Here is a 26625-nt window from a genome sequence, read left to right on the forward strand (position 1 = left end):
AGCTCAGCACACCAGGATGCCTGACTGGACTTGCACATCTTGTACTAACACAGACAGTGACTCTGCAGGGAGCTGTGCAGGTCTGCTCTGGGCATCCTCCAAACCAACATCAGGGAGCTAAGGCAATACCCTAGGTGAAACAAGCAGCACGGGGCTATCTCACAACACTGCTCTCTGCACCATGTCTCTCCTAATCAGCCTTCTGGACCGAAAGCAGAGGCCTGTGCTGTACACAGGGCCCAGCCCATAGTATGCACAGTGCACATGTCCTATTGGATTACAGGGCAGAGTGCACTCACATGCTCTGCTTGTCAGAGCCCAGCAGGCCTCTGCAAGAAGGAGATAAAGGAGGGGATGGATAAAAGCAACCTGAGCAGCACAGGGCAACCCGAGCCCTGTCGGAAGGCAGGATGGGGGATGCCACCATAAACACAGGAGCAGCAGGGAAACATACCTGGTAGGCAAACTGTAAGCCTAAACTGGAACCTCACTCCGCAAAGTAAATCAATGGGAATCTTCATGGACTTTAATATTGTTCAAAAATGTGAGATTAGCTTATCACCTAGGAGCTCATTGTATTGACAAGTGGAACAGATTACAGTTAGATCCCCATTTGGATACTAAAACACAGAGCAATATGGCAAAGATCAATGCAATGCAGCCCACTCATCGAGAAAATGCTTCTATCTGCATTAGCTTCAAAACTGCCCCCAGTCCCTTTGATCATGGCCCAAGAGAAAAGGTCTTTTAGAAGTCCATGCTGGGCTTTGAGCTTTTTTTCTCCCCAGGCAACTCAAATTTTGCAGTTCTTAGAAAAAAACATGACCCGAAAATGTGATCATAGGTGAAGGAGAGAGTTAATAGCCAAGGGGAGAGAGCAGCAGAACAGGCATCTGTTTCAGAGGGCAGAAGTTTATCACCCAGGACAGGATTTCCACTGGGTTTATCATTGTTTTCTGTGTCTAGAATGAAGGTCATTAAAGATGTTTCCACTCTGAATTAGCAATGAGTTCCCACTTAATCTATACTGTCTCAGCACTTCTATGTGACTTGGCTCCAAGAACCTCGGCGAAACTCTTTCTCCCATCTCACATTCAGATATCTACCTGACATATTTTCCCTTATTCTTCTCATTCCCTTCTCCTCAGTTAATTCTCCGACCAGATCTTTTCAAAGAGCCCTCACTGCTTCCTCCAGTGTCACACATCACAGTTTGGGACACCACTACAGAAATAATTATAGAAAGCAGCTCTGTTCCACAATTTCCTTAGCCGTTGTCATTAATTAGCATATCTCCCCAAACCCCCAATACCTGGAGCATGAGGAGCTACGAATACTGGAGCAGTTTTCTGGGGTGGCAAAGACAGAGCCCTTCCAGGAGCACCGCGGAGGCCCTGGACGCTCAGCTGAGGCCTTCGAAGGGCCGGTACTCGCCCGCCTCCTCCGGACCTCCCGCGGCTCCCATCATACGGAGACGTCCCGTCTCCCTCGTTTAGACTTTCTAGGCACAAGACAAGGGGGGCTTAGCCAGGGCGGGTCGGTGCAGCGCAGCGAAAGGGACTAAAGGCGAAGCATCGGACCTTCGGCAGCCCCCGCGCTCCCGCCGCCCCCTCAGCCTCCCCCTCAGGCCGGCCCGCGCGCCGCGCGCGCCCCCTGGCGGAGGGCGGGAGCAGGCGGGGGCGGCGCGCGGGCCCCGGAGCGAAGAGCGCGGCCAGAGGGAACCGGCGTGTGCCGGCAATGGTGCGGGCAGCGGGACCGGGGAACATCGTCCCCCCGGACTCGGCACTGCTGAGACCGCGCCTCAAGGGCTCTGTCCAGTTCTGGGCGCCTCAGTTCAGGAAGGATATTGAGGTGTAATATTCCCCAGCCAGAACGTGCCAGGATTTCCTCCACTAACAGTGCAGTGGGTCCAGAGGAGGGCTGCGGAGCTGGGAAAGGGTCTGGAGCGTATGTGTTTGAGAAGAGCGGCTGAGGGAGTTTGGGGTGTTTAGCCTGGCGGAGGCTCAGGACGGACCTCATCGCTCTCTACAAGTACCTGAAGGGAACCGGAGTCACGTAGAGATCGGGCTTTTCCCCCAGGCAACAAGCGACAGGACAAGAGGACACAGTGTTAAGCTACGCCAAGGGAATTTTAGGTTGGTCATGAGGAGGAACTTCTTCACAATAAGGGTGATCCGACACTGGAATGGGCTACCCAGGGTGATGGAGGTGTTTAAGGAAAGACCGGACGTGGTCTGGCTAACATGGTGGTGACTGGTTATAGCATGGGCCCGATGACCTCAGGTCTTTTCCCCCCTAAGCGGTTCTGGCTCCCTGACCAGCTGGCGGCTCGCGGCAGCACCGCGCACGCGCGGCCCAAGGAGGTAGGGGGGCCGCGCTGTCCTCCCCTTGTCCCCGCCCCTGCACGCCGCCCATTGGCTACAGCGCGCGGAGGCGCCTCCCCATTGGCCGGGACTGCCGTCCGTCCGCGCTGCGCGCCGCCGCCGCCATGGTGCGCTTCAAGAACAGGTGAGGCTGGCGGGAGGCGCCGCCGTCGTGTCCGGGCCGGTGCCGCGCCGCTCACGCCGCGCTGTCCCGCAGGTATGTGCTCTGCGAGGTGGTCTCGGAGGACCCGCGGTGCCGCCAGTGCATCGAGGACCGCGTGCTGGGCCTCGCCGTCAGAGACGCCATCGCACGGGTGCACGGGGACTACGGCCTGGCGTGCTGCTCCATCTCCTTCACAGGTGCGGGCGAGACGGGCGGCCCCGGGGGTGCGGGGTCCCTCCGGGTCCGCTCACCGTGCGTGTGTGTCCCGCAGTGAAGTACCTGAACGCCTACACCGGGACGGTGCTGCTGCGGTGCCGCAAGGACTCGTACCGGCTGCTGTGCTCCGCGCTGCCCTTCGTGCGGTACCTGGAGAGCCGCGGGCAGCGCTACCCCTGCTTCCTCAACACCCTGCACGTCGGAGGTCAGGAGCCCGGGGGGAGGACGGAGCTTTAATCATACCTGCCACGGCGCCGTGGTGCTGCTCTGGGTGCGACAGACATTCCTCGTGTGTTACTAACAGCAACTGCTTTCAGCAGAGCTAAATAAGAAACAGGCACCAGCAATTCTTTTTTTGAAAGCTTCGTTAATTTTGCTTGAAGCTTCATTACATTTATCTCAGAACCAGAACAGCAAATACAACGTTACATTACTTTAAAATATATTTTCAAAATATAGTATCTTCTGTATTGTGAAAATTAACCCCCAGGGGAAGTAACAGGCACTGCACGTTTGGAATTATTACTCCACCACTCAGCAGTGCAGAAGTCTCCAACCCCTTTGTAGCATTTACATTAACAACCTTGTTTCCTGGGGCATTTGTCACTTGATACAATGCTCTTTAGGAAATAGGCAGTTCTGAAGCATTTGGTTGTGTAGATTGTTACATGCTGTTCTTGTAACTTCTACAGGTACCATAAGAACATGTCAGAAATTCCTGATTCAGTATAACAGAACACAGCTGCTGAGGTTGTTGCAAAACTGTACAAATGAAGGTGAGTTTCTCCAGCCACTTTCCTAAAATGTAGCCTCAGTTCCTGGGGTTGTTGTAGGATATGCTGGGCTACTTCTGAATTCTTGGCCTGAGAAATGCTTCTGTCTTTAGAAATGGAGGACAGTCCAGTGTATGTGAAGAGATCAAGTAATAACCCTCTGTTGCTTTCTTTATTGCAGAGGAAAGACAGTGTATACAGAAGTCCTTGTTGAGCTGTTCCCTTACAGAAGAGCAGTCTGAAAGTGGAGATGAGGAGGATGATGATGGCACAGAGACAGACTGAATGTCACTTGTTACTGTTCACCTCTGTTCTGTACTTGCTTACTTAAGATATGACTGGTTATCTTCAGTGTTAAGCAGTGCAGGGGACTGGAAAAGTATTTGTTCGTATTTAGACTTCATTCCCCATTCCAAATGTTTTTAAACAAATTTAAAAAAAATAAAACATTATTTCACTTAAGTAGGCTACTTGCCTATTTCACTCCAGGAGTCAAAACCACTTGCACTCTTCAGGAGTGCAGCAGCTCAACCTGTTCTTCATGCTGAGGTAGAAGGGAGCTTTAGGCAGTTGGCACAGACAAGGAATGTAGTTCTCCTTCAGCATACAAAAAGCATTAACATCTGCACTGTTAGCCACAGGGCTATCCACTGTTCTGAGTGAGAAAAGCACCAGTTGTGTACACAGGAGCAGTGAATACACAGAATGTATGGCAGAGCTGCAAGGCTCCACTCCATCCCCCCCATTATAAAACTCCAAGGTACAAGTACTGCTTAGATATTTATTAAGTTTACACCAATCAGTTACAGGAAAGTAGCATTGCTGGTATTATCTCGAATCCATAGGAAAACAAGATCCAATTGAAGATGCTGCCCCTGTGGAGACAGCCCTGCAGCAGGGACAGCCTGCCTTGCCCACATCACTTCCCTTATCCTAGTGCCTGTGACATGTGGAGGTGAGTTACACCAGCTCCAGCTATTCTCTCTTCCCAATGCAAAGGAAAGTTGACTATAAATGTGCAGAGATAACAGAACACAGCAGATACTGGTTAGACACTTAAGTAGTTACTCCTGTTCCTTAGCTTAAAATGACTTGCTGTGACCACAGTTCACTGCATATTTGAATCTCTCTTAGCTGCTTTCTCTGCCCTCACCAACTGTTTTCCCATATGCATTTACAGTTGACAGCAAGACATGTTACCCCTGTAAGGTAGCCTCTCTTAGTTTCTTTGCAGTCCCCTGACAAGCTGTTCTGTCTTTCATTGAGTGGGGTTAGTTGTGACCAAGCGTGAAGCCAAGCTGCTTTCAAAGAAGGTCTTGCAGGTGTTTCCTCTATCCTCCTACAGCAGTTGAAAGTGTTCTTTACCTCCCCCCTCTCCTGTTCTTTCTGGTTGACAGTCACATGTGATGGACTCTTAGGTACCAGCTTCCCATGAGGCACACGTGGAGCCAGCTGCTCTGAAATCAAGCACCCATGTACTGACATCAGCTTTTTAAACAGAGACAGAGCCACTGAGTGCCAGTGGTGTTGGAATACCTGACTCCATGTGCCTCAGACACACTTCCTGCTCAGATCAGTGTCAGAGGGACAGAGCACACTGAAGCTGGTGCCACTGGGGCTGAAGACAAGAGAAGACAATGTCAGTCTCCCTCCCTAAGTTCAGTGGTACTTTTTACCAGCACCCTGCAATTAACTCTGCCAGCAGGAAGGTAAAATGTGACCCTGTGCAATGTTCCAGGGTTCCACTCTGCTGTGACAGCCCAGCTGCAGCACTGTAAGCATGTGTGCGTTTGATTTATTGCAACTGTTGGCCTTGACTGGTATGTTACACCTAAAACTCATTTTATTCAACAAAATCCACACCACTTAACTCAGTAGCTCAAATCAAAGCACAAGCAGTGCAGAATGTGACCACCCAAAGACAGAGCGGGGAGGGGTCCAGAGAAGACATGTTCATAGCACAGATCGACTTAAATCCCAGAACCAAGCACATACAGGCCCTTATCCCAGTACAAGAGAACCCCAGCTTCTTGCTGGGGTGTAAAAGTCATCTACAGACTTCAGCTATCAGTTGTTCTTCCAACTCAAGAGCAGCCAGTGTCAAACCATCATTCAAAAGGTTATCAGAAGCCCTAAAGGGGAGTGTTTACTCTAGAGATCAGGTTAAAAAGAATGAGTAGCCCATGGTTGGCAAAAAAACAAAAAGTAGCAGCCTCACTCACCTACAACTGAACAACTGAGAGAAGTCAGGAGGTTCCTTCTACCACTAGTGCCATTTTGAAATACAAAAATCATCAAGCCACTTTAAAACCAAGTAGCCAAGTTCTGCTTTACACTCACCTCAGCTTTTTATCTTTCCAAGCCAGGAGAACAGGAGGAATTCTTGCTCTTTAGAAAAAGAACAGATATAGCAGCTAACACTCTAAAGCCAATAAGCTGTTTTGCCTGTATCCAGTGCAGCCAAAACCAGTTTCTCAAGAGAGCAGTTTGACAGCTTTACTGCAACAGCACTACTGTCAGTCAGCTGGACTTCTGCCCATGAATAATTACAGGAAAATAAAGGCTCCCTGCCTTTTCTCTTGAGTAATATTGCAGTACTTTGGCAGTGCTACACACCTGTAAGGACTTTCACACTGCTTATCAGGCCCAAAGGACTGACTCAGCAACTAGAAGCCTTGGCAGATTTGTCTCTGGGTTGTAACTTCCAAAACTCTGTTTTAGTATAAATTCATTAAGCAGTTGGAATCAAAAACATGTTACTTCAACATATACTATCATGGTTTCCTCCTGAAGCCCCTAGAAGTCCTGGAAAAACAAGTTTAGGCTGTTCAAATTTAAATACTTAAACTATAGCAGCAAAACAAAGCAAAAATAAAAGAAAACCAGGAGAGGAAACTTCTCTTGAATAGCAGAATCACTTCGTGTGAACAACAGAGGTGCTGAACAATAACTTCTGCTTCTGTTTCTTTCTTTTCTTGCCTCCCTTTTCATCTGTGAAGAATTAAAATAATACTGTCATTCTTATTATGGAACAGGAACATCACACAGAAATGATAAATTGTTTCCCTGGCTTAAGTGGCTTCTACAGATCCACAACACTTACTATCAATTTACTGAACACCAGGTAGTTTAACAAAAACTTTACTGCAGATGAACTAAAGGAGATTCCATCACACCTGAAACACAATTATAAACATGCCCTAATGATTGTAAAATTGCTGTTGCAACAGCAGATCCTAGGACAGCAGATCCTAGGACTGCAATGTGCAGCAGTTTGCCTTTCCAACAAGGATCACTTTGATACATGTCCAGAAAAACCACAAGTGGAGCAGACACTCCACTGAAACTCCCAGGCCCTCCCATCCAACTCTCTCCATCATCCAGTGCAGTCTCCAGACAGAAGCCAAAGCTAAACATCAGAACTGAGCATTAAAAATAAGTTTCACCAGGTTTAAGTTCACCTCAATTTGTTTTACATTCCCTAATTTGAAATTTCAGCTAACAGTTACCTTGACATTTTGGTCAAACTGAAGTGGTAGTTCAGCAGCTCAGGTATTTCAGTTTAGAAATGTATAACCTGAACTTCCTTAAGATAAAGCTTAATTTAGGTTCCAGTAGAGACATGGCCAACACAATTGTCAAAAGCCATCTTTGTCCTAACAGAATTCTTTGCTAGTTGGAGATCTCAGCTCCTACTAAGAGGCTGCTTTAAGCTGACAGAAGCCCTAGTCAAGCTGTTCAGAAACCACAACCTAACAATTTTCAGAACTGTTCTCTGGCCAATTTTTGGTCCCCAAAATTGCTGCTTTGACTTCTCCCAGAGGAAGAAGGGGAAACACTCAATTTTTTCACTTCAGAAAGCTTTCCTGCCCTTCCCCCTGCCTTTTACCTGATAAATGATCAGCTGTGGATGGTTTGTCCAGTTTCAGGAGGGCTGCCTCAATAGCTTGGCTGAAGGAATTCTGGAAGCTGGGCACAGGTATCCGGTCAGAGCTGTCACTTTCTCCATCACTCTCTCCAGGCACAGGGAGTGCCAGAGTGTTCTCATCTGAAAGAGGGAAGGAGGTGCAGAAGGCTGTATAAAACTTTCACCACACAAATGCCCCTCCACACTCCAGGTCCTTCTTTTGAAGTTACAAGATTTCTCACATTTATGTGCAGGGTAAAGAACCTGAAGTTCTACTGCCAAATTTTCTTACCTCTTGTCTTTGGAGCAGGTTTAGGCCACGTTTCTGGTTTTGCCTTTCCAACTCTCAACATCTATCAAAACAGTTGTAGGATATGATTAAATTCCACATACTTGAACAATGCTGCAGACCCCCCTAAGTGGCAAGAAAATCTAGAAACCCCTTCAAGCACTCAAACCTTACAACATCTCCCTAAGATTTATCCCAGATTGTTTTTGTAGGGGAAGCAATTACAGTCTCAGCCTAATCCCCAACTAAGACACAGGTAATTCTGACAAGATTCACTCTGCTCCATGGTTTACCTGGGCAAAGGAAGGGAAGGGAGACTCTTCTTCCAAGCTTCCACAGAGCAATGGGCTGACCTGGCTGGCAGCAGGTGACAGTGGAGTTGGAATAGACTCTACAGAGAAAGGAACTGGGAATTAAAGCCAGTTAACACTTGGCCAAGGCAGTCATTGTGCTGCTTATCAGGATGTAACAGAAATAAAGTTTTATTATCCTATGTAATTACTCATTTTGATCTCATGGGTTCTATCCATCAGTCACACAGTGGGATCTCTCAAATTTCCTCAGTCTTTTTATTTAAGGAAAATTTAAGTTTGCCCGTGGTTTTCTTTCAGGTTTTTGTTTGCTTGAGGGGTTTTGTTTACTTATTTTGGAGAGCTGGTGGTGGTGGGGCTTTTTGTTAGGTTTATTTTAGTATAATGTGTTGAGAAGATGGAGATGGATAGAAAGAAAAAATACCAGTAGTGTTTTCCTGGCAAACACAATTTTCTTCCCTTTTTGGGTCAACTGTTTCCTTTCTTCTGCCTCATGTAAAAAATGAGGTTAACTACAGTGCAGATCTCATATTGTCAAGGTAGAGGCAGCAAAAAGCAGACAAAGGAACAGAATGTTTCTTAACCATGTCTGCCTTTTGTTTATTAACTCACAGGCAGCTTAGGAAAGAATTACAGAATCACAGAATGGTTTGGGTTGGAAAGGATTTGAAGACCATCTCAATCTACCCCCCTGCCATGGGCAGACACACATTTCACTACACCAGGTTGCTCCAAGCCCCATCCAACTTTGCCTTGAACACTTTCAGGGATGGAGCAGCTGAGCTCCTCAGAAAAGAAGCTGTCTTTGATCAATATTGAGAAAGTTTAGCATGATGACCTGAGCAATAGATCCTAAAAGAAGGATCAAGAGCTAGATGTGATGTGTTTTTCCAGATGCTCACCTGTCTGAAATACAGGGCTTCTGCCAAGAGGAGACTGACAGAAGCCGTGATGATCAACGCTGGTAGTTTCTCCAGGGCAGGAGGTAAAAGCAGGGAACTGCTGCAGATTCTCCAGAGCAATATGGACCTCTGGATCTAGAAAGAGATTTTAAATTAAAGCACTACACAATGTGGGGGAGGACTGTCAATATGCAAGTCATTTCAGGAGTCTAGGAGGTGCCAACTCATTTCTTTCCACCCTCTATTTGGAGACCAGTACAAGTCCTGCTGCTGGATGGAAGCGGTTTCTAGGCCTTTTTTTGCTTCCTTCACTTTTCACTTTACATCATGATTACTATAAAAACAGAGAGCTATGTACACCATGGAGATAACTGTGCCCTTGAATGCCCTCCATCTCTCCCAAAATGCACAAGAATGCAGCAATTGCATAACATCACTTAACATCCTGACTAAAACAGCTTATGTTTTTCATTACACAGACGTTGTTCCTAATACTTTGTAATCTTGTTCTAAGTAGACACTACAAACTACAGGCCTCAGAATTCATCCTATAGCTCAAGAAATCAGCTCAAATATGACTAAAAATCCACCAGTTATGTGCCATCACCACTTACATTTGCCCTGTTTCTTGTTCTCTTCCATCTCAATCCTGCGTTCACGCCGCCGTTCATCGCGAGCTTTCTTCTGCCGCAGGCGTTTCCTCTTCTCAAGGTCATCTAGGAGCAATGCACAATGCTGGATATCAAAACCCACACCAATACTCTGGCAAGGTCTCCTCCACTCTGAGAAAAGCCTTATAACACATTAGTAACAAAACATGCTTACATTCAACATACGCTCTTGCAAGCAGTTGGGATTTTTTATTCTGGGGCTGTTCTGTCTAGCAGCCACCAGACAGGTGGTACAAGAGGAGCAAAGCTCTAATGTATGTTCTTTTTGCTACCATTAAAGGGATAAGAACAACTACAAACCTGAGAACAACTCTAAAGTCTCCTTAGAGATGACAGGTGGCTTCAGAGCCAGTTCACAAATGCTGAACTCACAGGTGAGGGGCAAGTGACAGAGGTAGCGATGACGCTGTCTTATATCCTGATAAAGAGAGAGTGATATATCACCACTAGGACTAGAGGCAGCCATGGTGATGAACAGAAATAGAATGCACAATAGTCATCAAATCAAATGGAAAAAAATAGCACCAGTGACACAATAGTTACTTTAAAAACTACAAACACATGACGGATGCCCTGAGTCAGAATCAAATGTTCCAAGATCTCCACCAGCTACATCATAATCAGACCTAGATGCATTACTCCAGCTTGCTTACTGATTTTCACTCACATCACTGAAATAAAACTCTGCAATACCAGACTTCTAACACAATTATTTTTGTACTGGACCTTCTAGGAAAAAAAATCTATACTGCAGCCTACTTATCAAAAGCAACATAAGGCCCAGCACCTTCCACAGATGCCCTTCATAGATCAGCATCTCTACCATACTTATTGTTTCTTACTACTGAAGCGAATCAAGTCTCCTCTACAATGACCAACCTGCTAAAATAAGGCCCTTAATTAATAAGAAGATAAAATAACTACCTCTGTCATGGAGTAGCCAGTTATCTCCACTACAGCTGCAGTTATCTTCTCTGGACTCTTCTCCAAGCTGCCATATTCACGCACAAGGCATCGAACGTTCACGGGGTGAAGGTACATGCACTGCCCATCCTCCGCTGAAAGGCAACACATCTGTCACATTCATGTTTTCTGAAAAATCCCTCTGCCCAGGATTTTTCTCCTGGGAAGCTGAGAAGCCTCAGAGAAAAACGGAAAACAACAATTATCTCATTTGCTTCTCCTGTGTTTTGCTGCTTTGGAATGTGTTTGGAGATTGTTTCATTGGATTCTGCTGTGAATTATTTTGACTCATTGGCCAACCAGTACCAAGCTGTGTCAGGACTCTGGAGAGAGTCACCAGTTTTCATTATTATCTTTTAGCCTTCTGTAAGTATCCTTTCTGTATTTTTTAGAATAGTTTAGTATAGCATTCTTTAATATAATATAGTACCAAAAATAATAAATGAGCCTTCTGAGAACATGGATTCAGATTTATCATTCCTTCCTGCCACGAGGGCACCCCACAATACAATACACACCACCATCACTCCTTCCTTGCCCGTTCATTTTCAGTACCCTTATCCCCCCCTCAGGACATCCTCCACTAAGAAAATTAAAGCTCCTTTCTGAGTTCCTGTAGGACTTTTATTTCAGAGGGTTTAGCTGCATCTAATGAACTGACACATTCCTCAAGGAGAGCCCAAAGGAGGCATCTCTGCCCCTATGATTCCAGGATTTCATTGCACTGACCTTGATAAAAATAGTAAAAAGGAGAGTTGCCAAGATGTCCACTGCTAACTGTATCTTTAGATTCTTGGCAGCTTGTTTCAGCTGGATTTGGCTCCTCTCCAGTGCTCATAACAGGTTCTCCTACAGTGTCCACCTCAGGTACTTCCTCCTCATCCAGCACTGCCTCTTCTACTTCCACAGGAGGCGAAAAGGAACTTGCCAGGTCAGAGGAAGGCTCCACAAGCTCCTCATCAAATGCAGAGAGATATTCCACATCACACTACCACAGCAGAGAGGACAGAGTTAGTACCATACCACCTACTTCAAAGATTATCATCTCTGCAAAATCTTTGGCACGAGCTCCCCACACACTGCAGTGTGAGGTGGCAGAATTAAGTGTTAATGGGATGTGCCAGAACAGATTTGTCACCCACCTTTTTCTCTTGGGAAACAGCAGGCTCCACAGCTTTGGAGCTTTCTAGGACCAATTCTTCCACAGCTGCACTGATTCCAGCAATGCCATTGTTTTTATCCTGGTCAGCAGACAGTGCTGTCTCTCGCTCCTGGAGATCATCCAAAGGGATCAAGTTTCAATTTGCCCTTTAAGCCAGGAGACCACCCCTATAGTTATTTTTAGCCTTGTCCTGGCATTCCTTTACTGGAATACCATCCCATATAAACCATTCTGCTGTGTTATCCTGAACACCACCATCAGATACCTGGGGGCCAAAGGCTACAGTCTCCTCCAAGGTGTAAAATGCTACCCCAGCAGCAAACAACAGCAATTTGCTAGAGACCAGAATAATCACCCACCACCATCCATGCAGCAGAACAAGGATGCTCAGCACACTCTTAAAAATAAAGCTACTAGAAGGTTCCCAAGAGGTTGTTACCTTCAGCTCCTGGATAGCTGCCTCAATGAAACAGGCTTCTGGGGTGTGTTTTTCTTCCTCATACTGTTTCAGTAATGCTGCTTTCTCCTCCAGGATCACCAGCTGCAAGACCTGCTCCCTGGATGCCAGAAGCAGCTTTGAATACTGACTGTGCTGGTCATCTGCACAGAAGGAGCACCAAATCATTAGTATCTGCATGTGGAGCCACCAGTCTGGAGCACTGCCTCTTCTGAAGGTGTGTTACTGCTCACTTTTGGGAGTTAATCCCTCAGGGCAGACAACACTCCGCAAGAGTTTGATACAGACTCCACAAATTACCATTGTATCACAAGCTGGTGTCACATAGCTGCTCTGACACCTCCCCCACACAGCAGTTCATCTGCCATTTCACCACTGAGTTGCTACACATCAGTAGAAAGGAAGCCTAAACTTCCACACTGTAGCAGCATCACCTTTGAGAAGCCTTGAGGGCGTCAAAGCTTCCTGAAACAATGCAGTCTGCAGCTTCTTCCTGCTGCTGGAAATTTCTGCAAAACTACCCTGGCTTGGCTCAAACTAGTTCATAAACCCATACACATTAAAAAACCCCACAAAACATTATTACAAGGTTTTTACAAGAAGCACAGCAAAAATAGTAAACTAAAGAATTGCTGTTACTTTATAGCAACCACAGCATCCCATATTAACACAATCCCTATATTCACTGCTCCCCAAGAGTCCAACCTTATCTACAGACACCAAATTAATGGTGAATTTCCTGGCTTTAGAGTGTTCTCAAATCCTGTGTTTGTTCTTCTGTTTGTTTTGTGAAAAGACTTAAAGTCCTCTAGTTGCAAATACTGGGAAACACGTGAGACCACAGCCTGCATGCTGGATATCCATCACACATTAGAAGACTCAACTTTTTTCCAGAGAGTTTAAATGCATGCAGCCTTTCCCTAAATGTGACTGCAAAATGAAGTGAGCCAAGACAGCCCACAAAGCAGCAATGTTCAGTAAAATTATTTCTTTAGTCACAAAATTTTTGCGATACTAACAGATAAGATGATGATGAGTTAGTCACACTCTTGACTGGAGAAAACTGAAGATGTCAGGCAACAGATGTTTGGAATAAGGTTTGCAATAATTTTGATTATTTCCCCATAGCATTCACTGACTTCAGTTGATAAGTGAAGATGATGAAAACCTTGTTGAAGATTACAGCCTTGAAATGGTTTAGACACAGAGAGAGTTATTTTTGTGAAGCTGTATAATGAGTCAGGAGGAAAAATGTTAAGGACACTGAAGAGCCAATAAAAGCAGCAAGAGTCACACCAATGACTGCAGGACACAAAGGACACATCAAACTATAAGCAGTGGCTGTGAAGGCAGGAGTCTGCAGTTCAGTCACTTGAAGGGACACAGCACACAAGTTAAAGCCTTTACAGAAAAACTGTGAGTAGAAAGTTTACTGTTAATATGTGGTCATCAAGCTTTCCTGCTGCTAAGCCCCATGTTTTGCAGCCAGGGTCAACTGTCTCAACACAAATCCTGGTCACAGGCAGGAGAACAGGATTCCAACCACCAGGACTGAGACACACTCACCTCTGATGTAAACAGGCTGAACCACATTCATCCACTGGGATTTGGGCAGTGCTACCAGAACACCTTTCTCTCTTCTCATGAGTTGCATTGTAATGGTGTCACCAATTGCATACTGACGCGTTTCCATAGCAACAACACTGCAACGAACGGGGGAGGTTAGCAGTGTAAAAATAACATTGCAAACAGATGCATGATTCCATTAATATCATCTCACCTCTTGAGATCCTTCTTATGAACAGAGCCATAACAAATAGGACACTTACTCCAGGTCTTCTCACTCAAGGAGAGATAGTGAAGGATACATGCCCAGCAGAAGATGTGCCCACAGCGGGTGATCTTGGCAGCAGTTGGTGGGTACAGACAAATGGGGCAAGAGGGCACTTCATGGCTACAGATTCGCTGAAATGGCACATGAGAAGAACAGTACAAGACTCAAAAATCAGTTCCTGGGATCCAGAATAAGCCACCTGTAAGATCTACTCTAATATATTATCTTCCAGCTCCTTAGGCTCTGTTTATTTCCCAAGAAATCATTGCACTGTGAACTAACACCTTCAGACTGCACACAGAATAACCTTCTAAGCAACCCATCTTATTTCTTACATCTTATTTCTACTCTAATGACATTAAAAAGCGAGTCTCCTCATGTTTCCCCTCAGGTATTCATCATCTCTAAGAGTTAGCAGCATCCTCATCATGTGAATGCAGACAGTGGGAAGGCAAGTGAGCTCTGTGGCCTCTCCCACAAGCAGACTTGTGCAGCCCTGTGTAACTGTGAGACTGAACTTACCCACTTCCATGAACATGCTAGGTCTAGTCAGACACTTTGGTAGCTTCTCTGTGTGGCAGAGACATAACTGCCAAGCAAGCACCTCGATTTTTCAGCTCTCTTGTAGTGACAGGTAACAGTAAGCCTACCTCCTCTCCACCTACACCATGCACCAGACTGTCTTGGCAGATATAAATTGCTGCTTGAGGCAACCCAAAACTTCTGACCACAATTCTCAAGAGATTTTCCATTTTGTTGCTAGGCAAGATAGGCCACCTATGCACAGAATAATTCTTCAAAATTCTACACTCTAGTCCTCTTCTGTGGACTCATGCCCAAGTTTTCTGTTAATATCTCGATCACAAGGACTCTGTCTACAGAATGTCAGATACTATTTTTGATGAGCTCCCATCTGCGAAAGCAAGAAGAAGCTGCTAATTTTCCTAATAGATTTTAGCACTTCTCTTTTCCTGTCATGAAAGTATTTCATAATATATTCCATGACAGATCTTTCCCAGTATTGTGGGAGTGACAGAAAAGGCCTCAACTCAAAAACAGATGAGTTTTATGTAACATCACAGAGGGAAAGAGGTAGTTAAAGACAGGTTGAGGTTCTTAAGAAGGAAAAAAAAAATCTAGCCCATCACAACTGACCACTTGCTCCACAAAGTCCCAGTTGACCAAGGTATCTGGATCAGCAAAGTGGACTGTGTAGTCCTGTTCTTCAGAGACAACAAACTGGCAGCTGGGGAAAGGCAAAGAGACAGATGATCCACTCAGTTGTTTCTAAAAACTTTTTGAGAACCATCCTATAGGATTTTCTCAGCTTCTTCTTTGTCCAGCAGCAAACTGCTGGATGCAGTCAGTAACTTCTATCAACAAGAAATCAAGAGTTCAGTTCACAACCAGATTTTTCAGGATACAGGTGTGTCTTATTTCAGTTAGACACAACATCACACAGTAAGGACAGAATGAGCCAGGCAGACTGGTTTTCCAGAAACGTGTAGGAAACAGTCAGCTGCAATGGGGATCTCTTAAAAAACAGGGAATCCACAAGGGGAAAAATCTTGTCACAAAAACTACAGCTATTGGGGTTCCTGCAAATAGACTTCACTACAATATGCCACAAAACATTATGGAGAAATCAGAAGCATCCATGCTGAAAATACTTTTTATCTTTAATATTATCAGAGATAGGATGTCCTGAACACACTTCAAATTCTGGAGAAATTTCCAGTCAAAAAGGAATTCTGCTGATAGGTTACTTTATTGATCATCATTTGGGTTATACTACGTACCCTGGGGCCCACAAAATAATTTGCATTTTAAGAACTAAGACCCATATAAGTAATTACCTTTAGGACTTAAAAATTCAGATTAGCTTTCATCTAGCAACTGCTATCCCTTCTATCTCAACAAACCAACTTCTGGAAAAAACAACCATCAACAACCATCTTCTATAAGGAACTATACAGATATTCCCAAATAGGAGTGTCATGTACCAAAGCTGTGCTTGAAAATTTGAGCAGAGGATTTTTGTTCATATCTAAAGGACTCACTCCAATAGATACCTTTGCAAATAGGTGAAAACAACATCCCTTTAAAATATAGTTATTATCACTAAAAACACTACAGAAAGGCAATTTCATCCTGGAAAAGACAAGACAATTAGTCAAGCCCAAACAGAATTCCCTGGCTTGTCACCCCTTACAGCTCCATGTCTCTGCAGAAGTCTAAGAGCCCTGTGGATCTCCCACTCACTTGGCCTGCAGGAAGAGCTCCTTGTTGAATGGTTTATGTCCCCACTTGTTCCTTTTCCCCCAGTTGCCATGTCCATTCCCATCAAAATGTCCTGCTTGGCCACGGGGTTCAAAGGTGAAGTTCAGTAAGTGGTTCAGATTAATCTTCTTGGGACCAGAGAACTGGGCAGGGCTGAACTCTGCCCGTTGAGCCTCTGCTACCTAAGAGAGAACAGCACTGGTCAGAAATTGCTGGAGTTTACAGCAAAGGTGGACATCCAGGCCCCATCAGTGACAGCACTCAGCACATGCAGCATCTACTCACTCACCTTCTCCCATCCCTGTTCTGCAAATCAAGTAGTGCAGTGTTAGAAATGCATGAGAACCTGAAAGTCAGAACTCAGTGCTCTTACCCCACACTGAGCAAAAGGAGGAGAGAGTTAAAACAACCACAAAGACATATAAAAGCTGGCAAAACACAGTCAAGAAGAAGTTGTTCAAATCCTGACAATACTTTTTTATTAGACAGTAATACAAGCCTGATTACTGTCTGTACAGGCTGTACTTGTTTTGGTTGGTTTTCATGTAATGAAGCAACAAATCAAAATTCAGCAGAGGCAGCAGCTGAATTTTCAGCCAGTGATCTGGGTGAGAAGTGCTGCTCATCCACCAACACTGAAAAACCAGAGTATCAGTTAAAGCCCACAAACACTCTACAGTACATAGCATAAAAGCCTCAATCTGGTTTTACCTTGCTATCAGCAAAGGCAATACAATTACTTTTGCAATGCCATTATCACCTGTAAATTTGTGCCCCTGAGTTGGTTGGACACAATCAATCTCCAGAGGACAAACTTTAGCCTGTTTAGAAGATTGGTTGGCAGAGTCCCTTGGAAGGCAGGGCTGAAGGGCAAAAGAATCCAAAAGACTGGACATACTTCAAGAAATCTTAAAGGCACAGGAACATGCTGTCCTCTTGTACCAAAAAACGAGGGAAGACCAGCCTGGCTCAACAGAGAGTTTTAAATGGAACTCGGGGAAAAAAAGGAATTTATGACCTGAGGAAGAAGGGATGGGAACTCAACAGGACTACAAGGATGTCATGAGGTTGAGCAGGGAAAGAAGTGAAGGGCCACAGCCCGACTAGAACTGCTGTAAAAGACAAAAAGATGCTTCCATAAATACACCAGCTACAAAAAGAGAGCTAAAGAATTTACTGAATGCAGAAGGAAACAGTGGCAAAGGGTAAGGAAAGGCTGAAGTACTTAATGCTTTCTTTCCCTCTGCCTTTAATAGTAAGGCCAGGGTACCCAGCCCCCTGAGCTGGAAGACCAGGACAAGGAGCTGAATGGAGCCCCACACTCCAGAGAAAGTCAGTGCCCTGCTGTGCCACTCAGACACCCCCAAGCCCATGGGGCTGGATGGGATCCACCCACGGGAAGGGAGGGAGCTGGCAGCAGTGATCATCATTTACCAGCAGCCCTGGCAGACTGGGAGGTCCCAGCTGAGCGGGAGTCACCAAAGGTGACACACACCTACAAGAAGGTGTGGAAGGAGGATGTGGGGAATTACAGGCCTGCCAATCTGACCTCTGTAATGGGCAAGGTCATGGAGGAGATTATTCTTCAAGCCATCACACACAGTGTACAGGACAACCAGGGGATCAGGCCAAACCAACATGGATTTATGAAAGGCAGGTTCTGCCTGACTAACCTGATCTCCTCCTATGACAAGGTGACACAGTGCATGAGGGAAAAGCTGTAGATGTTGCCTGCCTGGACCTCAGAAAAGCCTTTGGCACAGTTTCTCAGAGCATTCTCCTGAAGAACCTGGCTGCCCATGCCTTGGATAAGCAAACCACTGCAAGTAAAAAGCCTGTCTGAAAGTCTGGGTCCAGGGAGCAGAGGGACAGGGGGTGACATCCAGCTGGGCCCCCATGAGTGGGGTTCCCCAGAGCTCAGTATTTGGGCCAGTCTTGTTTAATGTCTTTATAAATGATCTGGACAATGGGATTGAGGGCACTCTGTGCACGTTCACAGATGACACCACGCTGGGTGGAAATGTAGATCTGCTGGAGGACAGGAAGGCTCTGCAGAGGGATCTGGACAGGCTGCACTGATGGGTCAAGGCCAATGGTGTGAGGTTCAACAACACCAAGTGCCAGGTCCTACATTTGGGTCACAACAGCCCCTTGGAATGCTCCAGGCCTGGGAAAGAGCAGCTGGAAAAGACCATCAGGAAAAGACCTGGGGGTGCTGTTAAACAGCACAAACCAGGTGCACCCAGGTGGGCAAGGCAGCCAGTGGCACCTGGGCTGTACTAAAAACAGTGTGGCCAGCAGGAAGAGGGCAGTGAAACTGTGTCACTGTATATTTTCACAAAGGACCTGTATCATGTGTACATGGCCTGTCTTGGCACCCATTCCTCAGATGGCATTTTCTCTTGGAGCAGAGCAAAGAGCACTCCTCTTCTGTAATTGCCAAGCTGCTCTGCTCACACTCCCTCTGGCATCTCAACAATGTTAGCACCTCTTATCACTCTCTCCCTCCCCAACCCAGGAACTGAACACAGCAGACCTAGCTAGGCAGGTCAGGGTGATCCTCTCATCCCAAGAAAGGAGGCCTGGGAGTCATGGAATTACACTTCTCACCTCATCTCGTCTTCCACCATTAGAAGAGCTAAAAGTTTTGCCACTTCCGCCGCTGCCTCCCCTTTGAGGGGGCATCTTGTTAAAAGCTTTGCTTTTCTGTGAACTGGAGCGACGGGACTGACTGGAAAAGTTCTCATTTTTGGAATATGAAGTTTCTCTTTTACGATTATAACGTTGTTTGGATCCACTGGCATTCTTTCCATCTGAAAGGAAAACAAAAGAAGAATCAGATCAGCAGCTGCAGAGCTGGCCCCATGCACTGCACCTCAGTTAAATTCACCTCAGAGATGAGCTCACCTCAGTCACTATTCTAAGAGTAGTGTTTATCAGGACATTAAATCCCCCAGCAACCCAAACCACTTCATTCCTATCACTGTCCAAAGAGTTGGTCAAAGAGTTTAAAAGAAAGTATTTGCTATGCTCTGCCTTTTATAAAAAAAAAGTTGAATTTCTTTTTTCCAGATTTGGAATTGCCACCACCAAATATTAGTGTGTGACCTGGTACGTTAAGTTATAAACACTAACATCGCACGCCACATCTTCATACCCCATTACAAGAACTGACAACAACTAGTTCTTTTTTTTTTCATTTAATTTGCCTAAAACACACCATTTATCATATTTATCACATATAAAATACACTGTATAAATACACTGCTGTGTTTTTCTTAAAGGCTTCCATTGCCTGTTTTCAATCACTTCTGCACTTTTTGATTAAAAGATCCCAGCAGATCTAATTCTGTTTTAAAAATACTTTTATGTCATCAGGGCAACAAATGCTAATTGATCTTGAATGACAAACCAAACACTTTGTGGCCTTGCAGGGCACACACCTAAGATCTAAGATCTAAGTCCACCAACCATGCAACAACAACTGTCTGCCAAAAACTGTACTCAGCACACCACTGACCCCAACACAGGACACAGTGGTGAAGCACAAAGCAAAAAACTGCAGGAACAAAGAGCAGAAAAATCAATCCAGCGCTTCAGAGGGGTGTTCTGTGCCTCAACAGCTGCTAAATCAAACTGCTAGAACAGAGTTAATACTCCGAAGGTATTTCCAGTAGTCTTAACACAAGATCAGAGCTGCCCAAGCACAGAACAAGCTGCAGGATGGGTGCTTAACCCAGCACTTCCACCACCTGCTCCAAGTTTTATTTGTAGCAGAGGTATGGTGATAAGCTCAGAAACAAAACTCTTCAGGGCCCACAAGATATCTACCCACAGCAGCCAGCCCCAAAGTCATTCTGGATACTCAGTAAACATTACACAAACAGCAACACCTCACACACAATATCTCGTTGCACTTCATAAAAGCCCATTAGTTTCCTTTTTCCCACTTTGCAGTCTTCCTCCCCACCCCTTAACATAAATCTTACACAGCAGGCAAACACATCACTGTGATTCAGGATCATGTTTCTCATATGGGCAGTTTCATTGCCAGTGCTCCCAGTTTTTCCCTTTCCCAGCGCCACTTCCCATCTACCCAAGCATTTAAAAAAGCTGGAATGGCATCATCCACATAGAGTATATTTTGTTGTTGATGTTATTTTAAGTTTTTTCTTCCACCTGCATCCCCCAGAAAAGGTGAGCTGAGAACAGGATGGTTTGTGTGTTATTGCATATCACTGAGGATTCAACTTCTAAAGAATAAATTGAGCAATAAAAGTGGCTGGACCAGGTTCTGTGCTGGTCTGCTGTTTCTTGCACTTGTCAGACTTAAAACAGGACACTATCACTACTTTCACACGATGTGACAGGCCCATATTGCAAACAAACTTCATCATCAGAATTGGTAATTTACTCTGCTATTCAAAAGGTTGATCCTTTAATTCAGAATTAAACCAACTCTGACAGAACCACAGCTGTGTAACTCAAGCATATGCCTGCAGAGCTGGCAGTGCTTTAATGCATATCAGGCTAAAAGGACACGGCTTGAGTGTTATCAGGAAAAAACATACCAGAAGCTGCCAAGTACTGAGGGTGTGACCAGGGTCTGGCTGAATGATTACAGACCTTTTTTGAGAATGTTTGTAGGGAAGAAGGAATAACTAACACCTCAGAGTCTCTGGTAAAAAATTAAGTAGTTTTGAAGCAGTTTAGACTACTCCTTAAGTTACTCAGGAGCAGAACTTGTCAGCTCAGCCACCCTCTTTATCTGTAATTTCAGCAGATGCACTAGAGGGACACATGCCTGTTGTGCCTGTACCATTCTGCAGTTTCTCTGCCATCTTCAAATGGGGAAAAAAACAACTCAAAAAAGTCAGTCTAAAGTGGGTGTTTACAAGTCCCTGAACAAGGAACACCTCTCCTCTGGAGCTGACATAACAATCTCCTGTCACTTAAAACTTTAACTGAGTTACTCACCACCAGCTTTGTCAGTCAGATGGTTTGCACACATTCCTGTCATACCATGGGTCCTTTTAAGGCACCTCCTCGAGCCTTTGGGAGTCACTTCAGTGCCTCTCACACTTCATAGGGAAGAACTCTCCACTTGTGCCTTTATAAAAGGACCCTACAGCAGTCTAACAATGCTCCACACCTGATTTTACAGATAGGTAGTTTCACCCCCCACCACAAGAATAACTGACCTCAGCAGAAGCCTGGTCCATCAGAGCAGTAATGAAATTGGTCAGCAGACAACCAGGAGCTTGGAGAATGCATCTGTAAATTGGAACAGCTTTTCCCTACCCTGAATCTAAGCAATGCTGTCCCTTGCAACCTTTCCAACATGGCACACGTCAGGGAGCTCTCTGCTTTCTATCATCCATCCCAGCACTTCCACAAAGGGCAGGGCAGGAGAGGCTGCACTCTGGCACAGAGGAAAAAGGAAGATTCTCACTGCCATCCTCTCTTGTGCAATCCCAGTTTTAAGCAGGGTAAGTTTGGATTTGGTAGTTTCTCTTTTACTTCTTTTCTTGGCCAATGAGAAGTTAACAACAGCCAGTGTGCTGGTGAGGTACTTAACTCTTCACTCAGGTCCTCAATTACTCCTTTTGCTGTTTTCATGGCATCTAACCTACATATATTTATATATATACACACATACACAGATTATGAGGATTTATCTACCCATTCATACTCAAAAAATCTTATAAAAAATACTGTCTGTATAATTTAAAAACACTAACAATAAAACTGTTCCTTTTGGAGCAAGCCCTGAGATTTGTGGTTTCTCCTGCTGTTAGAGGACCTGTATCTCCAAAGATCCAGAGAGGGGAGATGAAGCTCACAGCATTAGAAGCAGCTGTAGGTGACTACCTGGGCACTGGAGCTGCAATACTGGCTTGCTGTTGGGGTGAGAACTGCTGTTTCCTTCCACCTTTTTCCCCCTTTTCTGCTGAGCTGTGCTGAAGCCAGCAGCATTGCATAAGGGGTCTGGATCACACTAAAGCCACAGGGTGGTTTCATGAAAACACACTGGGGCCACTGCTGCTGCCAAGGCAAACATCCCAGAGAGCAGGAAGTGACTGAACTCTCACAGCCCAGCCAAGCAGGCTCACACTGGGTGTGATAAGGCCCAGGAAGATTTGTGACAGCTAACACTGTCCATCAGCTCCACAGGACTGCAGAGAACCCCAACAAACCTATTTTGCCTTAGCTACTTCATTCCACTCTAATGGGATATGATTTCTGTTGGCACATTAATACAACACAAAGAAACTTTTCTGTTAGAAACTTTCAGTTTGATTTAGTCTCTGAGGCCAAATCTGAAAGACAGGAGGAACCAAACTTCCACAAATACATGGGAATACAGTACTCTATTTAGCCAATTTCCAGCTGCACTGCAAGAGAAAGAGAAGCTACCATAAGGATTCAGGAATATGCATTCCTTCACTTCCTCAGCTGGACAGCTACAGCAGGTAACTTTGGAAAGTATCAAATGGCAAGTGCTTGACTGGATTTAACCCACTGACCATCTGAGGAAGGTCTGTGCTGCATAGGATTACCTTCCATTTCAGAGGAGATGATTCAGAAGATTTCCAGAACACATCCTATACATATATATATATAAAATAGATATTCCTATTATATATAGCCTATATATATACACCACATCAGCTACAAGGACAGTGATAAGGAACTCCAGAAAAAGATTCCATATGGTGACATGCCAGCATCCTACACCCAAACAGCTATGAAAACATAGCCACAGTTTTACCCAGCTGCATCCTGTGTAGTTGTTTGCCCTAATTTCATCAAGGGAATCTTTTAGTTTCAGTTTTCAGTACCCTCCAGTTAAAATATTCCTAAATAAACAGCTAGTCCTATGAAAAGAGATTCTTATTTTTCCAGCTCTCTTTGATGCCCTGTAAAGGAAGCAACTCATCCCTCTGCCAAACTACTGTAGTTTGGATACAGGTATCACTGAAGTGGAACTGTGCTATGACAAAATTTTCCTCTGTTTTAATAAAAAAAAAGAGGTCTTGAAAAGTTTTGGTAAGTATTTAAATCAAAGTTTTGGAGTAGAAGAGAACAGTCATCAGGATTCCTCTCCCCACTGCTCCTGTGCTACCAGGGCCATTATTTCAAACCTGTGAAAGGTGACATTCCACAAAAATCCCTTAACAATTTTATTCTGGGCTAGAACAATAGCCCTTTTATATCCTTCCTCAGTCCAGATATTGTGTCTTCTACACAAAGGTATACCAGTCACAGCACAAATCATCTTAACCCCTTCCTGAAGGATGTTTGTATTCTGTGAACAATCCCCCACAGAGCATCACACACTGCTACACAAGAAGCAGGAGTGAGGAGGTGTCTCTTGGCAAGACAGGGACAGAAAAAGTTCTTAAAAAGACTTCCAAGTGTTTGAATTATAAGTTAAAATTTCATTGTAATTGCAGTTACACCACAACCTGGGGAGCTGTGGGTGAGTCACCTCCAATGTCCCACTTCTGTCAATCCCGGGGAAGGCCAATTAATACAGGTGAAGAGCAGGTAATACTTGCTTACCCAGGACCTGACCATGCTTAGAAGGTCCAAAAAGGAGTCAACAAACACCCCCAAGATATGTATTTTGTTAACCCTCTGGGGTGCACTGCTGCCTTCTCAGAGGCCTCAAGTAATACAGCTGAAAAAAACCACTGAGGAGGAAGGAAATTAGTACAGCAATGGTGGTGGTAGCAACCTGTTGACACTCTCTCATATACTACCACGACTAAAATCACCAATTTGAATCACTACTGCCCCATTTCTAGGTTTTAGGAGGGGAAAAAAAAAAAAAAAAAAAAAAAAAAAAGGTTGCCAGGAACACTCACACATTCACTCTCTTCCTAAACAAGTTTAGAGAGCTATGGGGGCTTAGGTATTACCTTGAAACTATGACAGGAACCACACTGGCTTCTGACAAACTGCTCTGTCAGCAGAACCAGCTGTTTGCAATCCCAGGTGAGACACTTTGGGTTGAAGGCCAGATGAGTAAACAACAGCCAGCTAACCCTGAGCTCCCCCAAAGCAGGTCACTGAAACACGGGGGCAAGGGGAACGCTGTGTACAGACACCAGACCCCCTCGGTGAGGTGTAATACCACAGGTTCCAGGTAAAGTTAAGGGCTCTATTCACAGGCACTGTGAGTGTATGTTCTTACTTGAGGGCTTTAGCTCTCAAGCTGCTTACTCCAATGCTAATGAAGATAAAGCATTAATCCTTAAAGGAAGAGGAGAGAAGGAATCCCAGCTCGCCAAACAGCGAGCAGAGCCGGAAGAGGAAGGAAAAAGAAACAAAAAACAGGCAGTGACCTGAAACGCCGCCTATTAACCGCGGCTGAGACACAAACAACCCAGCAAGGCGAAGTTCGGCTTCACCGCAGCCCGAGGGGGGCACAAGGCCACCTGTCCCCGCAGCCCCAGCTCACCCCCTCCCTCCCCGCCGAGCTCCCTCCCAGCTCTCACCGCCTTTGGGCTTAGACTCCCCCGCGGCGGGCCCGGCCGAGGCGGAGCGCGGCTGCTGCCCTTTGCTGCCGGCCGAGGATCCGGGCGCACCGGAGCCGCAGGGGCTGCTCTTGTCCATGGCGGGGGCTGTGGGGGTCGCGCCGGGCGGGCTCTGCAGCATCAACGGGCGCCCCGGGCGAGCGGCGGCCCTGGGCGGGGGGGCACGACGGGCGCTGGCGGAGCCGGCGGGGGCCCAGGCTCATGGCCCGCGGGGGCGACCGGCGGGGGCGGCGCAGCGCGGACTCGGCCTCCTTCATGGCGACATCTTCTCGCTGCTCTGCTCGAACCGGGGAAGGCCGCGGGAGGCCGGGCCGGGCCTGCGGGGCTCCGGGCGCGGGGGAGAGAAGAGCTGCTCACGGAGCCCCGCGGGGCCCGGCGCTGCTGCCGCCCGAGGGGTCGGCACCACCCCGGCACCCACCGGCTGCTCGGCGCCGCACCGGCCCCGGCTCGGCCGCCGCTGCCCCGTAATGGCGACGAGTCGCCCGCAGCAGTGGCCGGACCCGGATGCAGCCGGTCCGGGTGGGCCCGCGGGCATGACGGGACTTGTAGTCCTGGGCCGCGCGGGGAGCGCCGGGAGCCGGGGCCGGGCCCAGCCCTGAGCCCGGAGCCCGCCCCTTGCTCCCCGCCCGGCACCGACCGGGATGGAAAATCATTTGGAATAACATCCTTGCCATCGGTTTGTAGCAAATAACCGTAAATTAAAAAAAAAAACCAACCAACCAAACAAACAAACAAACCAAACACTACCTCATAGGCCTACATGAAGTGATGTTTTTTAACTTTTCCCTCAAAGGGAAAAAAACCCACAAGGGCAACTCGGATCCTAAAGACATTTCTTTTAACCCTCGTTGATTTTTGTGAAATGTCACCTTTCACAGGTTTAAAATGCATTCTTGAGTACATCTCCAGATGCCTTTTCCATTATTTTAGGCATGAGAGCTTCAAGTTCTGTGGGAGTGCACTTCCCAGCTTCTTTAAAAAAAGTTCGGGTGGAGCATGTAAGGGCATCTTTACCCCCATAATTCATACCATGATCTGAATGTACAGCCCCCCCAAGCAAAAGCTTCACTGCTAGTTTTATATGCACAGGCCACATGCTCTGTAACACCAGCATGATCAACAAATCCAGGAATATGTGTTTTACACATTTCAAACAAATCCTCTATAAATATTATTTTAAGAAAAGCCTCATAAAGCCTTATTTTAACACCTGATTGTTCCCTATTTAGGTCTATAATTCTTGGACTTAATGACCAAACTGTGAGTGTCGTTAGCACAGAGTTTAGATCTTCTGGATTGGAGGGGGAAAAAACCCTCAAGTTTCTAATGAAGTTGCTCCTCCACATTTGAAAATAAATAAGAAATAGCACATGCAGTACCAGAAAGAGAGTAGAGAGACACAAAACTTTAAAAAGAAAACACAACATTTTTATTAGCAAACCAGCTTGCTGTGGAAAGAAAATAAACACAAGGAAGTCTCCCCCCAATAAAAACAACCACGTAGTTCAAACAGTGCTCAATAGGAAGGTATTAGTAACAAACACTCGCCCTCGTTACATGGGCTGCAGTGCCACACTCAACACTGCAGAGCCCGACTGGCCCCCGGAGAGCTCCATATCCCGTGTCACAACGGTCAGATCACACATAATAAATAGGGCACCTATAATAAAAAAGCATTCAAAGTTGGAGGAGCAGCCCAAGAACCACCCGCCAAGCAGCCCCACAGGTATTGCCACTGCCAGCGCGCTCTCGGGCGCCGCTCCGCGCCACCGCCGTGGCCGGGCAGCGCTG

General features: G+C 45.9%; 2 protein-coding genes across 2 annotated transcripts; one reads left to right on the forward strand and one right to left on the reverse strand.

Annotated features, from left to right (window-relative positions):
- The first annotated feature begins 2425 nt into the window (after positions 1 to 2425).
- POP5 (POP5 homolog, ribonuclease P/MRP subunit) lies at positions 2426 to 3977 on the forward strand. Its single transcript, XM_009092287.4, has 5 exons — positions 2426 to 2508; positions 2581 to 2723; positions 2798 to 2947; positions 3435 to 3518; positions 3697 to 3977. The coding sequence occupies exons 1-5, from the start codon at positions 2489 to 2491 to the stop codon at positions 3798 to 3800; spliced, it is 501 nt and encodes a 166-aa protein (XP_009090535.1). The 5' UTR covers positions 2426 to 2488; the 3' UTR covers positions 3801 to 3977.
- A 305-nt stretch (positions 3978 to 4282) lies between these two features.
- Positions 4283 to 24955, reverse strand: RNF10 (ring finger protein 10). The gene is made up of 17 exons (XM_018916481.3): positions 24796 to 24955; positions 18902 to 19104; positions 16274 to 16473; positions 15167 to 15257; positions 13958 to 14142; positions 13744 to 13880; positions 12160 to 12320; positions 11701 to 11829; positions 11288 to 11546; positions 10520 to 10653; positions 9896 to 10013; positions 9539 to 9640; positions 8925 to 9059; positions 8005 to 8102; positions 7715 to 7775; positions 7405 to 7563; positions 4283 to 6506 (listed from the first exon to the last, which is right to left on the reverse strand). Exons 1-17 carry the CDS (start codon positions 24953 to 24955, stop codon positions 6430 to 6432), a joined length of 2409 nt encoding a protein of 802 aa, XP_018772026.3. The 3' UTR covers positions 4283 to 6429.
- Between the last annotated feature and the right edge of the window lie 1670 nt (positions 24956 to 26625).

Source organism: Serinus canaria, chromosome 15 (assembly GCF_022539315.1).
Source record: "Serinus canaria isolate serCan28SL12 chromosome 15, serCan2020, whole genome shotgun sequence".
In the NCBI taxonomy this organism is placed as follows: Eukaryota; Metazoa; Chordata; class Aves; order Passeriformes; family Fringillidae; genus Serinus; species Serinus canaria.